Source organism: Pelmatolapia mariae, linkage group LG20 (genome assembly GCF_036321145.2).
Source record: "Pelmatolapia mariae isolate MD_Pm_ZW linkage group LG20, Pm_UMD_F_2, whole genome shotgun sequence".
NCBI lineage: Eukaryota > Metazoa > Chordata > Actinopteri > Cichliformes > Cichlidae > Pelmatolapia > Pelmatolapia mariae.
In genome coordinates, this window is record NC_086244.1 from 30,961,038 (window position 1) to 30,978,107 (window position 17,070).

The following is a 17,070-nucleotide window of genomic DNA, read 5'->3' on the forward strand; positions in this document are numbered from 1 at the left end:
GGTTAAATTAAAAATAAAAAGGTGCGTGCGTGTGTGTGTCTACACACACACACACACACACATATATATATAACAAAGAGGGGTAACTGATAAAGTAATCAATGTTACTTATTACACCTAAGCATTTAAAAAAAAATAATCATTTAACATTTCTGGAAATCTTAATTACCTTAGTCACACCATAATTTGACTGTCAAAAATTACATCACAGTTTAAATAAGCTGTTTCTGTAAATCATTTAATTATTAACCTTAAACCAAATTTTAGCAGAAATACTGACAAAGCAAGTCAGGTAATTTTCTATTTTAACTGGTTAAAGCCAGTCATCATCCTGTGTGAATTTAGAAACCCCACTTCCAGAGCAGCCGGGCCCAGACTGAGTGTAGGACAACCCCACCACAACCTTCCCCCCTTCCATTGTCATGTTAATGCTCCACTGGCACTGTTTACGAGCACTGGCCGATGTGTGAAGAGCTTGCTGTTAATGTCTGAGTACCGTTCTCCCATACACAAAGATGGGCTTTAGCAATGACCCCAGAAAGCTTCCCAACAGAGATCCCCCTTTCAAAAAAAATGGGGGAAAAAAGCCTCCTTCCTGCCTCCATAAGAACAGCGTCTCCATCTGAAAAGCTTCTTTTATGCCAAGGGAACGATGTCCAAGGCCGAGGAGGGAGAGCATGGATGGGGGAGGGGGTCTGTGGAGGCTTAGATTTGTATAGATGGCTGAGATAGAAGAGGTAGCCATAAGTTCAGCAGACGAGTGCTTGGCACTGGAGTGCTTGCCATGGAAGATGTGTTTCACTGTAAAGTGGTCCTCTCATTTCCTCCATAACTTTGAGGTTAAGATCAATTTTTAATCAAAGGCACTATAAGGAAACAGAGCTAGTAACACTTACCAAAGCAGCTCAGATTACTCTGGGTACACAATGTTCTTTCAAAGTTTGGACACTGCCACAGTTTCTCAAACACACATTAAGTTGATAAAAAGTTTAGTCATCAGGTAAATCTGATTATTACAGATGTGAATTATTGAATTATTATTAGAGGGACTATTTATAGTTGGCTTTCACTACTTTCTAGACTATATCCAATGGTCAGTATTGCAACATGCTGCCCTTTGACACTTAATGAAATCCTTTTGAATAATTTGATATAGAAAAAAAAATCTGCAGCATTTATAAAAATGTACAGAAATTTATTGATTGGAAATAATACAAAGTATGACCACCATCCAATTCTTTGTTCAATTAAAAAAATAGGTACACAAACAGTCTTAATTTGGACTTGACAGAACAACAGCAATGAAGCAATGAATTTAAAACAAATGCAGTCTGAAACCAAATAAGTACATCAATATCCACTACTGGTCATTGCAGGAATCAGTGTGTTAATGTTTTCTGAAGAGTAACAAGTCACAATTAAGACATTAAAAGTATACAGAGGCTGTGTAATGTTGACACGGTGTTTAGCACGTGTCAGCTCACATCTCTCCGCACTGTGCAATGACAATGGGGAGTTTAGGCTTGTTGTTGGGCCCTGTTGGGACATTCTGTAGGAAGAAAGCGACATATGTTTAGAACAAAAATGCCACTCTAAAGCTGTAATCTAAGCACTACATCCAACTACAGTGATTTATATGGACTTGTACGAGTTACAGGTTTAATTATTTGTTACATAAACATTACGTTATAAAAGATTATCAAACTGTAGGTGTTAGTATTAGGCTGGATACCTGCTATAAAAAAGGTCTTGAAGCCTTAAACATCACAGATGTAAAGTGATGAGTGTTTACAAAAGTCAACATTTTATTGGGTTATGTTCGTTTATTTCCCCAAAAAGACATTTCAAAATTAATTTTATGTAAGAATTTATTCATTTTACTATTATTATTTGAGCATTTTGCTTCTATTAGAAAGCACAACAGAAAGCAGACAGGAAAGGGCAGAAAGAGAGCGGAAGAAGAGAGGGGGCCTTGTGAGAATTTCTTAAATTTAAATGGTAATGCTACATTTTAGCTTAATTTTTTTTCATGGCTATTCTCCCCCTTTGAAATTTTTGAGCTTAGTGTACAATGTCTCTGTCAATTTACTCCTACCAAAAGAACCACAAATACAAATCTGTCCATTTAAACAAATATGGTAGATTTATAGGGAAGATAAGTTCTTACCTCAATTTTTCTCATGACCAGTAGGCCATCAACCAGTTTTCCTGTAATAATTACAAGTAAGACAATTCAACTCTGACACAGACAATACAGTAAAAAAATGCAATACTGTTGATTTACTCACCAAACACAACATGTTTCCCATCTAGCCAGTCACATTTAGTGCAGGTAATGAAAAACTGACATCCATTTGTTCCTGGACCACTGTTTGCCTGTAATATGATACAATATTAAAACAGACACATTTTGGTTAGGGTGATTTACCTGAAGTGTATCCGTGGAGATTAACCCATCCAGTAGGAATTTAACCCAATCAATTGGTAACATTTTCAGTCACTATACTGCAAGATAAAATGTAAGTAGATTTATCAAAACACGTACCATTGAAAGAAGACCGGCAGCAGAATGCTTTATTCTGAAGTTTTCATCTGCAAATGGACCTCTATAGATGCTGCAGATACCTGTTCCATCACCCTGCACAAAAGATTAATAGTACATACAGTAATAAGTAGGGGCTCATAAAGAAAGCAATAGATTAGGAAACTTTAAATGTGTTGTAATACACTGCATAACCACCAGAGGGGGAAACACCAATGTGGTATAAATCTGCTCAGTTCAAGTCAATAGTTACCATGGCAAGATTTAATCAACAAATTCTCAAATTCACAAAGTGTTTGTGCAAATTTTCCAGACAATGTCAAAAGACAACCATTAAACTATGGATATTTGTGCTGTCAATCCAGTCTTCCATGTACTTACATTTACAAAGTCTCCTCCCTGTATCATGAAGTCTTTGATCACCCTGCCAATGACCAATGGAAAAAGAAAATATCAATTCTGCTAAAGAAAACCTCACAAAAGTTAACAAATATATGAAAAGCATTACAGTCTAACTGTAATAGACAGCAGATTACAAATGTATGTTCTTTTCCATTTTCTGTTAATCAGTGTACACAATCGCCACAGTAAAATGACTCAAGTTGCATGTCATTGCAAAATGCAAAGAGGAAGTGTAGCATTGCAAAAGTTTTCTAAATGACACTGTGAATCACATAACAGATGTGATAGTCGTGTCATCGTAGACCCTTCGTTAACACGGTACATTTCTTCTGTAACTATAGCACAGAATATCATCTCGGCTTTGCTGCTGTAGTATACACACTTCATAAGTCAAACACCAGAGTTTAATGTAAGCTACAGAAGTCAAGCTGCCATGTGAGTACCTGTGGAATGTGCAACCTTTGTAGCCAATAGGAACGCCATCTTTCCTAAAAAGACAGGAGTCAGTGAGAAAAGAAAATGAAGTAAGCAGTAAAATATTTTAATGTACAAACTGTGTCAACTGTCTCCTTGACAGGAAGTAGATTTGTCTATGTTTGTGATTCAGATTTTTACAGTAAATGGACCAGCATTTACTGGTCCATTTACTGGTCCAAAACCAAAACCTAAGAGTAACCTAAACTGGGAAAAACTAAGCAAAAACAAACCTGAAACCTTGAGACGTGAAACAGAGATGCAGGGAGAACAACGAGGGGAGAATGCACAGGAAAATGGAGGGGAACAACACAGACGAACCAGCAACTACTACGACAGAAGACACGACTAAATCTGGAAAGTATTCACAGCACTTTCTCTTGTTCCACATTTTCTTATGATACAGCCCTATTTCAAATATTATTCTTGAAAATTCATTTAGAAAAAACCCCCAAAAAACCCAAAAACAAAACAAAAGTATTCTCAGCCTTTGTCATAACACTCAAAACTGTTATGGCAAACCGGGAGACTAATCAGGTTTGAAGGAAAGACGAATGCAGCATTGTACAGAGTCATCCTTGATGATAACCCGTTTCAACAGAACAACAACCCAAAGTACAAAGCTAACATATCTCAACCCCTCATTAGGCTAGCTATCTTAACTGTCCATAGACAGGAGTGATTTCCTAACTTTTCCTCACCGGCTGCTAGCTACCTTCTGGTTGTCTGTCCTGAACCCAAGACTTCATCACTGATCGAGCATCATACCACTTACTTTTCAGTAAGGCGGGGGTTTTTTGTACAGTTTAGCACACCAGCTAACTGATTGCCCTTGTTGTAAACATCCCAGCAATCAAAGATATACACTTTTTTTCCCCTCACACCAGAGGAAGCAGAGAAACTGAACTGGGCTCTACTCTTCGTTTGTGGCAACACATTTTCAATTACAGACACACACACACCAGGTCTCAGACCACCAGATCACATTATGAAGGGAAGAAATTGCCCCAGGCCACCAGGGCGGCAAAGCAGTTACTCATGTAACATGGGGCTTCTTCCCTGGATTTTGAGGGCACAGAGAAGCATGGCTTACTTTCACTTCCTATGATAAGTTGCAGCCCACCTCCATCCACAGCTGGCTACGGGCTCCTCCAGGAGCTCCACATTTTCATTGTGAATGAAAGGGCCTACAAAGTGGTGGCTTTAGCGGTAAGAGCACTGAAAATTACCTCCATGTTAGCTGCTTACCAAGCAGAGATCTATGTGAGGCCAATGCGACTAGGACTGACTCTAATGTGTGGGAAGAGATCACTGTGATCACAGACATTTGTCTTTGCATACAACGCTGCACAATCCAAGCCACATTTCAGGACTGTTCTGGGTTCCATAAGGCATAGATGTGAGTCGGGGAAGCAGGAGGATGAGGTCTCAAACTCCATCTTCCCAGAAAACTGAGCCGACACCACCTCCGACCCCATGACAGACCTTTGCTCAGGCAGTCACCCAGCTTCCCACTCAGTTCAAGATCCCAAAACAAGGGCTGGTAAGCCACAACTCAGACAGCAGTTCCACCGGGACAACCCGCGTAGCAGGCAAGTCAGCAGCTCAGGAAAAAGAAGAGTGTGGCCTGACATTCCCCTGCCATTTTATCAAAGAGTACTCCAAGTTACTGCCTGTCTTCTGGCCTCGTGCACTCAGTTTGCTCTAGGGCAGACCTGGGTGTAACTGAAGCCCAATCTGGCCTATGTGGAGTCTGGAATCTCCATTTTCCATAATGGGACATCAAAACAAATGCTAGGAATGAGAACTTTAGGCTACTGTGTTCTCAAAGTAACATGAGTAAGATGTCTCACCAGACAAGCCCTTCTTGCTAAGGAAAGGCAAGAAGAGGTGCTTATCCTGAATAACAGCTACGCAAGCATAAGTTACTAAAGGGTAGATGGTTCTGCCCAACGTGGGTGTTACAATCACCAGCCAATCAAGATTAGTGGAATGAGATAAATGCTCATCTCAGGGAGGCACATCCCATTGTGAGACATCACACCCATGCTATTCTGAAAACTGGGGTTATGCAAGTAACCCAAAGTTTTCTGCAGCAGGAAACACTGCATCAAAGCACAGGACACACCTCAGTTCTGATAATGTTGATATGCGCTTTTTTCTTCCCTTCAGTCACCAGATACTTACTCCTTCTCTAGTACACTTACCATGCAGGCACACATTTCAGCCCGAAAATACAGTGGAATTTGTAAAATGCAAACCAATGAGCACCCCAAAAAGTTAATTCTGTTCATCTGGACGTAGCAATGTCAGTGGGAGAAGCGTTTCTCAATTTGCATATTAATGATCAAGAAACTGACCTCAGCCCATTGTTCATTCAGTGGGCTAGTTTCAGTCATTGTGCAAAGGTACTTTTTGGGATTTACTTAAACGGATGATTGAGCATGCATCAAGGCAAACGAATGAGCAGTTCAGTTCGCAAAACCTTTGCTTTTCTCTTAAGAATATTATGCTCATTATTAAGACAAAAGTATTTCTTATGTGATTACTCGATAATCGATGGAGTACTCGATTACTAAAATAATCAACAACTGCGGCCCTGCTAACAAGTGCTTTCAAGAAGAGCATGTGAATGTTATGTCAATAACTGTACAGATTGGTGATGTGGTATTTGCAAATATGCATCCACCATACATTGCCTTACCTGAACTCTCCAGTACAGAACTGCCTGTAAGAGATTATGAAACTGTTAAAGTTTGATTTCTGTTAACACATACTGTATATCAAACAACAACAACAACAACAAAAAAGAAGATTATATCATATAAGGCTGTGAGCAGTCTGTGATTGTGTGACTTGTTCTCTACCGGAAGTTCTCAGCTGTCTTTGGAACCACATCAGCAAAGAGCTCAAACTTCATCCGTCCAACATCCTGTCAAACAGTAAAGCAAAGTTAACAATAATTGATCAACAGAATTATCAAAGTTCTCGCAAACCTTTTTTTTAAAAACAAAAACAAGACAATAAGTTTGATGGGGTGGTCCCAATTGTCATGAAAACACAACAAAATGTCAGTGCTTGGGAGGAAGAGAAGAGCAGACACATGGACAAATTTCAACTTTTATACTGTATATTTTAGTCAACTGAATCAAGTTTATAATTAGTCTACTAAAATCTTATGACATTTAGGCAACAAAAACTAGACTAAAACAAAGAATTTAGATGTTTAATTTAATGACTTAAACTAAATAATGTTCTAGTCAAAAGAATATACATAAAAAACTACATCTAAACTACATCTAAATTTCATGTCAAAATCAACACTGCAGTAAAGAAAACTACTGGTTAACCAACCAAAGGGTAACCACACAAAAGAAAATACCTCGCGGAGATTTGGCACCAGAACACAGAAACAGGTTATTCTTGTCTAAATGATAATGTAACCTGGACTAGCCAGTTACACTCACTAACACTCTTTCAGAGGGAGCTGCAGTTACACTTCCTACCTTCTACTTCTGGCTTTTAATTTGTGTCGACTTCGCCGAATATGTAAAGTGTTCAGCGAAGTTGAACATAGCTACTGTTGTTTAAACAACACAAGCTCTGCTGTGTCTCAGTTTTGATGTCATGCAGGTGTAACAATAGAAATAATGAGATGCTACAATCTTGATGCAAAACGTCACTGGACTATAAATCATCTTAGCCTTGTATTTACATATACACATGTATGTGAGTGTGGCCATCTCTCCGCCCAGTTCTCTGATACTGTTGAATTCATGTAAGTGGCCCACTGTTACAACAATGTGTGCAAGTCTGTGTGAGAGAACAATCTAACATTTGGCGTACAAGGAGCGGTTTGTCCTCATGACATCACTGCACAACTCGTCCTCCACTCCATGTGGACAAACCACAGTGGTTTCTGGATGTCCTGTGCTTGCCAGATAAAAGAGATAAAACAGTATGCTTAAGGTTTCCAGACAAAGAAATGAAATCAGAAATTGTGTTGATAAAGAACAAACAAGCACAGCACATTTTATCTGGTAAGGGTTTTCCCTTGTTGGAGTCTGGTTTCCCCTGACGTTCTGTACCCAACAATAGGTAAGACAGCTTTTAACTTTTTTTCTTAACAGTGGACTACTTTTGTTGTCATCCTATTACTAGAGTATCAACTTTCCAAGATTATTTCCATTTCAAAGTACCATTTCATGCTACTTGGAAAAACCAGGTCTCAAGTGCACCGACTTAGACATAAGGCCAAGGCTTTAACTAACAAACAGTGTTGAAATTTTCCAATCCACAGCGTGCAAATTCACCACACCTATATTAACTGATCAGGAGGAGTAAAAGAAAATAATAATAATACAAAAACTGAGAACAAAACCACACAGCAAACCAATCAAGCCAAACCCGAGGCTACAGTGTTGACATAGTCCACATATCAACTTTGCAACAGGAATAATCACCAGTCTATTGTGGTCAAAGACAGATAAGTTGACATTTCTGTGAGCCGGCCATTCACTGGATCTTGATTCCCAAGAAACGAGTGTAACTTGATATACATGAGGTGTAGGCAAACAAAATAATTTAAAGGGAGCAGTTTCAAACACACATTGTGAGCAGTCACTGGTTGTCCTGGCTGCAGGACATGCAAATTGATGCACCAGGAAGTCGTCACTTCCATAATACATGTGGGAGGGAAAACAAGCCGGAGTTCTTGGAAAAAAAAAATAGAAGGTGTGTCTCATTAGGTGTGTGCATCAACAATGGGGAAGCAGGATCATGAAGAGTTACCTACCTGCTCACAACAGTCAGGTCAGAAGCAGGACTTACATTACTGAACAAGAGTTATCCACCTCTGCTGAAGCTTACGGGACTAATACAACACAGCATAGAAAGGTAAATTCAGAGCCATTTATTATTTCGTTTTCATGATAAACACAGGATTCTTCAATGGCAGAACATGATTTAATTTAAATCTAAAGGACCATAAAGTTTATGTGTGTGCTGTATTGTGCAGAAGTGATTCTGCGGTGGCAAACTGATTGGTCAGTTTGAATACAACACTTTAGCATGTCTTAAAATTACAATAAAAGGAGTTTACCATACCAAAATAACAACTGATGCTTATTTTCATTAGCGATTTCCCACTTTCTTAGGTATGTAGGTACATACAAGATAAGCAGACTGGTCAAGTTAATCAATGGTTTCTCATTTCCTCTTTTAATCTAACATTTTAATATTAATAATTTAACAGTGCATCAAACGGATACACCCCAATTTATTTTCAGGGTGTATGGTTTGTCATCATCTCAGTTTTAGCGACCTGTAAGCAGGGTAACACAGCTTTTAGGCTACGACTACACCAAATTTGATAATGATACATATCTATAGTACTACATGAATGCATTTTGCCATTCCACTGTGACCTCTTAACTGTTCGGACTTTACAAGTGCGGTGCATACTGTAATTATCAGGAGAACGTTTTCTAAAATGAAATTAAATGTAAACAAGAAAAGACATTTTATAACTTGCAGGAGAAAAATATCTTTATAGTTTAATGAACTTAAGATTCATACAATGTATATGTATTTCCTTTGGTGGAGTCTTAAAGCAAACCTCTAAAATACCCTCTTCATATAATGATCAAAGTTTAGAAATACAACGGTAATCTGAATAGGGGCAGGAGCAAAGGTATTCAATAAAATAGGTCTGCAACAATTTACTCAGTAACTCAATTATAAAATATCCTGAAGGCAATATTTTTTAATATGTTTTACAATTAATTATTAACAACTACACCAGGAGATCATCTGTAGCAGGAAAGATTGCAGCTACTGATTATTCTATCTATTATTCCTTCAATTAACCCTTTCATGCATAGTGGTTACTACAGTGGACAGCTACTCAAAGGCTGTTTTATTGTGTTTGTGTCAGTGTTGATGGTATACTTGCACATAAACCACTACATTGGACACTGATGTGTCACTCCATACCCTGCCACCCACTGTTTGTTTAATATTACTATAGATGTATGGCGTGTTTCATTGTAATTATCGTTATTTAACCCTGTCATGCATGAATTATGACAACCTAAATCAGGATTTTTTTCTCAAGTATTTTTTATTCATCTTTTCATGCCTAAAGATGAATAAAAATATTTAAGAAAAAAAATCCTGATTAAGGTTGTCATAATTCATGCATGAAAGGGTTAATCAGGTAATATGATAAAAAAATACTTCTGTTTTATTAATGAGCAATAATAAATATTCAACACAGGAAAAAAAACAGGTGTTTCAAATGAAATGCTCATTGCGATTTCTAAAATGGAAACCAATGTTCTTAATTGTTTAACTGCAAAACAAAACCCTTTAATTGTATTTACATGTCATATTAAAATCATTTTTTAAAGAAAATACTTTCTTCAATGCAAAAATAAATAAGCACAATACAGTACTGTCAAATAAAATAAGTCATACATGCATCCTAAACTATGGCTTAAAATAGCCTTTATTCTAGCATCATGGAAGTTTTGCTTATATTAGTGGGAGACAAGAAACGAGTCATAATAGTATCATATAATTTGGATACGGTAAACTTGGTGTGTGTCTGTGTTTTTGTGCATGTGTGCACGTTAACCTATGTTTCAGCGATCTAATGAATATGCATGACTGCAATGAAGATAAACGAGTTTATCGACATTCTCAGAACTGAGGTGTGCCCTGTGCTTCAATGCAGCTCTTCCTCCTGTACAAAACTGAAGTTTTGATGCTATAGATGTTAATAATTAACAAAAATATTTCAGTGTCCAACCTAGCAGCACTGGGTCAGTGGCTCAGTGTATTACTGGCACATATTTATATTAGTATAATCCAGAAAAATAATCCTACTCAAACCGTGAAATAAATATGATCCAACCCCACACCGCCCTTTAGACTCACACTGGTTGTTGCAGGTATTGCTGCCATATAAAGTAGAACAGCTGCCAAAAGCCTTCAGCAAGCTTCCTGGTTTAAAGATTATATCAAACTAACTTTACAGTTCATCTCCATATTTTATTTTATGTTCTGTAGCTCTACTGTAGATTTTTACTGAAGAAAGCATGGCCAAGTTCGCTTTTATTCATGTTGAAACCTGTTTATCAGGTGGTTTCAGAAAAGAGTCCCACCAGCTTTTTCCTAGTAAAGGTGTAATGGTGATTACAGGAATAGGCGCTGCTGTTTTGCAAGGCAGAAAAATGTTTTCTTTCATTCCACGTGAGCTCACCATCTCGCTAACGACCGCGACTCTTTGCGTTAAACTATGACAGCATTGTCATCATTTCTGCTGTCGTGTCCTATCTGGGGGCCGCATGGGCTTAAGGCAGTAGGCTTGCTGGTTAGTAAAAGGCAGACATCACAGCTCCCCCTGCCAAATACCAAGTGTGTGGTTTAGGTTGTGATAAATAAGTAAAAATACAATGGCATGAAAAAAATGTTTTTCCTTTTTTGTTAATTACCATGTTATTTTATTTTTATATTTATCTTTTATTATATTTTCTCCCCGTTTGTTTTCTTGTCTCTTGTCAAACAAGAGGAGCCTATAGAGGACTTACAGAGCTCACCTTGGAAAAGCTAATGTGTTTGTCACAACTTCGCATTCAGATCGTAACTCTGATTATAAAACCTGTCAGACATGATAAGCTTAACAAAAAAACAAAAACAAAAAAGACATCAACATGAGATAAATCAAAGTAGTGTTTTTTTCTCTTGTGAATATTTACTATTGCTCATTAATAAAGGCAAAAGTACTTCTTATGAGATGACTTGATTAATCAATAGAATACTCAATAACTACAATAATCAATAGCTGTAGCCCTAGAACAAAAGCCCTAGAAGAGTCAGAAAATAGGTGGTTTCACACCTTGCACTCACAGCTAAAAGCTGTTTTGTGGTTTTTTCTCCCGTATAAGCTTTCATCATGTCTATACAATTTCTGCTGTCTTTCACAGAATTTCCTGGAACGTCTGAACACTGCAGTCCAAGTCAAATGCTGCCAGAGTTGCCATCTTTGTTTGACACAAGCCACACTTTCAGAATGCTGGCCATTATACATGAATGGGAGGGCATGTCTGCCAGTCACACAGACAACACTGGAAAGTATGTTTCACTTTTACTTTCCAAAGCAGGCCTGGAAACAGCGATCTTTTATTTATGGTGTCAAAAACGGTACACCATCTTTATGAGTGTGTGCAGCCTGTCCATCATAGTAGCTGACTGGGTGATGACCATTTTAATGGCAGCTGTGTGGTTACTGGGTCCTGTCCACTCATTTACACCCTGCCTCCTTTTGACTAATGCCTCAGCAACATATGCAGCATTACCACTGCCCATGATATGCCTGAGTTTAACGGACTACCTTTTAAGAGACAAAGCTCTTAGCAAAGGCAGAGCCTTCTTAAAAACCCTCGGAAATATACTCCTGACACTTCTCATGTGGCTGCTAGCTTTTATGTGCTCTTTTAGCCATGCTGATGCTAAACTGATGGATATGAGTTGCAGCAAAAGGTTGAAGAAAGCTCTGGTGTGTGAAGTGGAGGAGTCAAAACTGGTGATCAACTTCATTGCTGGGATTTTCACTGCAATCCTTTTAACACTGCTACCATTTTGCTCACATATTCCCCAGTGGGTACGAGATGCTGACAAGTTCTGTGAAGCAGAGGAAGAACAAGAGAAGGTGGGGAACAACTTGCTACTCACTTCAACCCTCTGCCCAGAGACAAAAGGTGATGAAAAGAGTTACCTGACAGATACAATCCACCATCGACCGCCTCTCTGGATCAGTCTAATACTGGGCTTCGCCACATTCTGGATGCCTTTTCTTGCTGTGTCTCTGGCCTGTTTGGTTTTTGGCCTTGGAGTACCTGCATACATATCTGTTAACCTGTTGTGGCTGGAATGCACCAACAGTTTACTGCTGGGTGTGCTATTCTGGGTAAAGAGCAAGACTCTAGGGCCACACACCAATTTACCAGAAAATCTATGCTCATGGCACATTTACTGGCATATAAGCACAGAAATGCAACCCGAACTGATGGTTCCTGAGCTCAACCCATCAAAAGAGAAGAGAAATACTTATGATGTGTAAGAAAAAACCTGAAAGTAACAGACATCACAAGCCTAGATGGAATGTCAAACTCATTTTACAATGTGGGCCACATACAGCAGACTTTGATGCTAAGTGGAGCAGATAAGTGCATCGAATCCCTATACATGGGACAAGTTTTTCTACATGATAAAGAAATATTGCTGTAGTAAATAAAACACATCTGTCAACACAGCTGGACTTAAAGTGTAAGAAATGTATAACATTACAGAAAAGGTTTTGGCAGCTCATTGGTCAGACTGTCCTGTAATTATAAACAGAGTTTATGTTAATTCAAAGAAAATGTCATTTTTACCCGCATCTAAGAGGTTGTGTTTTTGATAATGTTTGTATGTGTAAGCATCATTCTGTCTTTAAACACGCTGGCTGAAAAAGCTTTGAATAACAAACTTTGTAGGGGTCTAGAACGGATTCCTATTAACAATCTATTCAAATCTGACTTATATCCATCAAGCTATTCAAGGTCAGCTTAATGTTTTATTGGTTGAAAATTGCCAAACAGACTTATAACTATGACTGTTAAAGTTGTGATGTGTATTGCCAACATATACAAACAACAAAAAAGGTTAAAAATAACTCACATTTGACCTCTGACATCATCTTCAAGGTAAATAGATTAATCTGAAGGTCAAAGTGCTAATAAAAGGGCATTTTAAAATATCTTACAGCCACTGTTTGCATTGCCAGCATAAGCGATATAGGTTACCATAAGTTTATATTATATTTACTATACTATGTTTTAAAGCAAGTACTTTAAGAATTTTTTTAAAAAGAATAAAAAAATAAATAATAATATAATACACAAAATACAATACTATTCTAATAAAAGTAAATACTGCTCAGAGTGTGAGCTGCCTTGGTGACGGTTTGCACGCTGAGTGCTTCTTGGTTTATTGGGGTTTTTTTGGTTTTTGTATTTGGATTTTTTTCTTTTTTATTTTATGTAACCGTGGCCCCTTTGTAATAGTTGTTGTAATTGTAATTTTTTTTTCTTCTTTATCTATTAGTAAATTGGTGTAGTATGAATGGCAATTAGGGAGGTCTTACCCCTCACCCCTGGTCTACACTAAAAGAAACGTGATGTGATGAGCCACTAAGAAAGTTTCACCTGCGTGAATGCTGCAGTAAATGTCTACTCTACTCTAAGTTACACACCTGATGTTATGACTGAATGATTGATTCAAATTTATTCCGTCTTCTGTTAGAATCAGGTAGCATCATAAAATTTAAGATATTTATTTTACAATACCTTCTTTTTCCTTCTTTTTCCTCCTACCACTCCTACCGCTTGACTTTTTTGCACAAATCAAAAAGGTACAAAGTTTCTTCTAGATGTTCATGAATGTCATTAAATATGATCAGCAGCTACAATGGATGTAATCTTTTTTTTTCCATCATATGTTATTTCCAATTTGATGAATAAACTTGACTTAAAACTAAGCTTTTAATCCGACACTGACGCCATCTGCTGACGAAGTTCAGATAACACAACTGAACGCACTGCAACACCAACACTGATCTCACAGTGGCATTTTGTAATTGGCTGTAACTAAAAAACATCTTTTCTTGCTTAACCATATCATAATAATAAATCTGTTTATTATGAGTAAAGGGGTCTCATAAAGACTTTTTTCTTTTGTTGTAATTATTTTAGATGAGAGATGTGTCCTGAAAACTACAATATGCTGGTACATGTAGAACATAAAGTTCATACCACCACCATTCTATGTAAAAACAGTCGCTACTAGCACCACTGACATTCCCCTTTCTTAGGCTAACATTTTTTTTTTTGTCAAAGTCTTAAGCAAACCTAAATAAGGAACAATCTTCAACTAGAAAATTCAGGAAAATGAAGTAAAAAAAAAAAAAAAGAGGACTCAACTAACATGTTAACATAATTATGGTACTTAGAGTCTGTGTATTATTTTAATGCTTTCAAAGGCAAGTTATGATAATAGGGCTTCATTTTTAATGTTAAAGGGAACTTCTGTCACTTTCATTAAAAAAAGAAAAAAAAATATGACTAATCAATGCAAGAGTCTGAGACAATAATCCATCATTAACCAAAATGAAATCTTAAAGATAAACATAGAAAGTAATTCTTGGTCTCTCTGTTTTAAATAGCTTTTATCTGTTTTTTACTTATTATTTTATCTGTTTAAAATTCCCTATATACTTTTCTCTAATTTCTTTTTACATTGTTCCTGCTTCATTATGCAACTGGGGGCGGTGTCTTTAAAGCAGCTCATGGGATCAAATTTCCACCTATTAGTTATTAAAGGGCAGGCTCATAACAAAGGACCAGAGAAAAAAGCTAAAAATAATACTGACTTTCAGGACTATTTACTTTTTTTTTAAAACTCTAAAAATATATTAAATAAATCTGTCTAAAATACATTAATACATAACGTAAGCTTAAATGGAAATGCCAATAACACTCGAAGTAAGAAGTAAAATACATATTAATTTATAAATAATTTGTTGCATAAATACTTGTATTTCAATACACACACACACACACACACACACTCGCATACATATATAAACTTTGCACAAAAAGTATTTGTGTTTGGTCAATTACATTACTTTTTGGCACTAAATCTTAAACTGTCAGAAATACTGTTTATTTCCCCTTAAATGGTGCCACATCTATAAGGAAAATGCATTTGTGGGTTGAGCACCAGGTAGAGTATGTCTTCTTTTTCAATGCCAAACAGCTTATTCTGCTACTGATTCTAGTTTTCATTCTCAGATAAAGGAGGTGCTGGCACTCAGGTGCCATGGGCAAGCGATTAGAAGCACCCATAAGCAAGAACAGTGATCAGATGTTGTCTTTTCCAAGCATGCCATGTTTGACTGCTCTAGATATGGCAACTTCAAGATGGCGTTTTGCAAAACAAGCAATACCTGGAGTGAGCCCTAGCCCCCTACCATCTCCAAGTTAAAGGCCAAGATCAGTATGACAGAGACGGTCGCGAAGTGTGCATCTGAGGGCAACAAGACCACACGAAGACAGTTTCCTTACCTGTCACCATAGCATAGACAGTCATTTACGGATTTGCAGTCAAGCTTTTCAGGACAATATAGCCGACCACTTTCTACAGCACACAGCCGGTCCCTATTCTCATAGGGCTGCCTGGAGGCCTGCAATGACTGCTCTTCACCATCAGGCGTATTTGCACTGGCGTCAGCAACATGTGCAGTGGAACCTGGCATAAGGAACATTATGTTGAGCTATGAATAACTTCTTCCTACGTCAGCTGGATCATAGGATCAACTTGTGGAGAAGACTCGAAGAACATTTTGTTGATTGCTGCACCAATAGGATACCAGCTTTTGGCGGAGGCAGTGTGATCGGGTGGGTGTGGAGAGGACAGAACAGCCCGCCTGCAGTCCTGACCTCAACCCTATTGAACACTTGTGGCTTGGGCGTGCCATTAGTGTCAAAGTGACCAACACAACCACACTGGCTGACTTGCAACAAATGCTGGTTGAAGAATAGTATGCCATCCCACAGCAGTATGTGACCACCATGAGGTGGAGGTGCCAGGTTGGTGTGGCTGCATATGGTTCTTCCACATGCTACTGAGGCCGCTGTTTGTTCAATGAATAAATTGTTAAATTGCCAGGATGTATTGATTCTTCAGATTTTAATCATCCAATCTGATAAATGACACTAAATAAAAGTGAAAAGCAGAATAAGATATTTGGGATTGGAAAAGATTTTAATGGGCACAACCCACATACACAATTCTCCTTCTCAGATCACAAATGTGGTACCATTTAAGTGAAAATAAATGGACTAAAAAGCATTGTTACAGGATAATCCCCAAGTTTATATACACACCAAGTCTATATAAGTGTGCGTGTGAGAGACAACTAAAGTTTTCAAAAAGTCATTTCTCCAAATGCAGCTTGTTCCACGGTGTCAATAGATGAATAACAGTCACATAACTAATTTATCGTACCATACTGATATGCATTTAGTTGCGGGAGTTATTCTTTTGAACAACATCGGGATATCTTCGATTTAAAGTCAACGTGCTTTCTCTGTCCGCGTCAACATTACTTCAACAAACTCACCCGTATATAATGAAAAGGAGTATAAAGGTTTTGCCAGCCTTATTGTATATAATGTACATCAGGTGTGTATGTTCTACAACAAGGTCGTTTAACAGGGTTTAACCAGACTATGAACTTTATTGTTGCCACTGATGTGACGCGGTAACGTTGCCCGGTTAGCTTCAAAGTGTCTTTATGATGCTACTCACCTGCCCTCCAATGGTAATGTCGAAGAACACAACCGGGTTGTTGGGGTTTGAGGCTTGAATCGACATTTTTGTGATTTACCCGCTTTCTGAGACAAAAAAAATGCGACGTTTGGCTATTTACACAGCAATCATTTGAACCACGATCTGCGCTGTCGGAACTACGGCGTCTCGCGAGAGACGTGCTACGAATCCCTTCTGCGGACAAAAGACTTTCGTCACCAAAAGCGCGATTGTACGGA

At 37.9% G+C, this 17,070-nt stretch overlaps 2 protein-coding genes across 2 annotated transcripts; one reads left to right on the forward strand and one right to left on the reverse strand.

The window, feature by feature from the left end:
• Positions 1-1,194: 1,194 nt before the first annotated feature.
• Positions 1,195-17,018, reverse strand: ppih (peptidylprolyl isomerase H (cyclophilin H)). The gene is made up of 9 exons (XM_063463799.1): positions 16,832-17,018; positions 6,286-6,350; positions 6,123-6,146; positions 3,388-3,432; positions 2,924-2,966; positions 2,546-2,638; positions 2,289-2,376; positions 2,168-2,208; positions 1,195-1,549 (listed from the first exon to the last, which is right to left on the reverse strand). Exons 1-9 carry the CDS (start codon positions 16,895-16,897, stop codon positions 1,481-1,483), a joined length of 534 nt encoding a protein of 177 aa, XP_063319869.1. The 5' UTR covers positions 16,898-17,018; the 3' UTR covers positions 1,195-1,480.
• si:dkeyp-100a1.6 (probable G-protein coupled receptor 160) lies at positions 11,325-12,719 on the forward strand. The gene has a single exon (XM_063465271.1). It carries the CDS (start codon positions 11,376-11,378, stop codon positions 12,540-12,542), a length of 1,167 nt encoding a protein of 388 aa, XP_063321341.1. The 5' UTR covers positions 11,325-11,375; the 3' UTR covers positions 12,543-12,719.
• Positions 17,019-17,070: the final 52 nt, after the last annotated feature.

Coding starts and splice junctions, on each gene's coding strand:
- si:dkeyp-100a1.6 (XM_063465271.1), top strand. CDS start 11,376: ATGTCTATACAATTTCTGCTGTCTTTCACAGAATTTCCTGGAACGTCT.
- ppih (XM_063463799.1), bottom strand. CDS start 16,897: ATGTCGATTCAAGCCTCAAACCCCAACAACCCGGTTGTGTTCTTCGAC. Junction 3,433..6,122: donor TTCTGTACTGGAGAGTTCAG/GTAAGGCAATGT, acceptor CTGTCTTTTTAG/GAAAGATGGCGTTCCTATTG. Junction 2,639..2,923: donor AGGGAGGAGACTTTGTAAAT/GTAAGTACATGG, acceptor TCTTTTGTGCAG/GGTGATGGAACAGGTATCTG.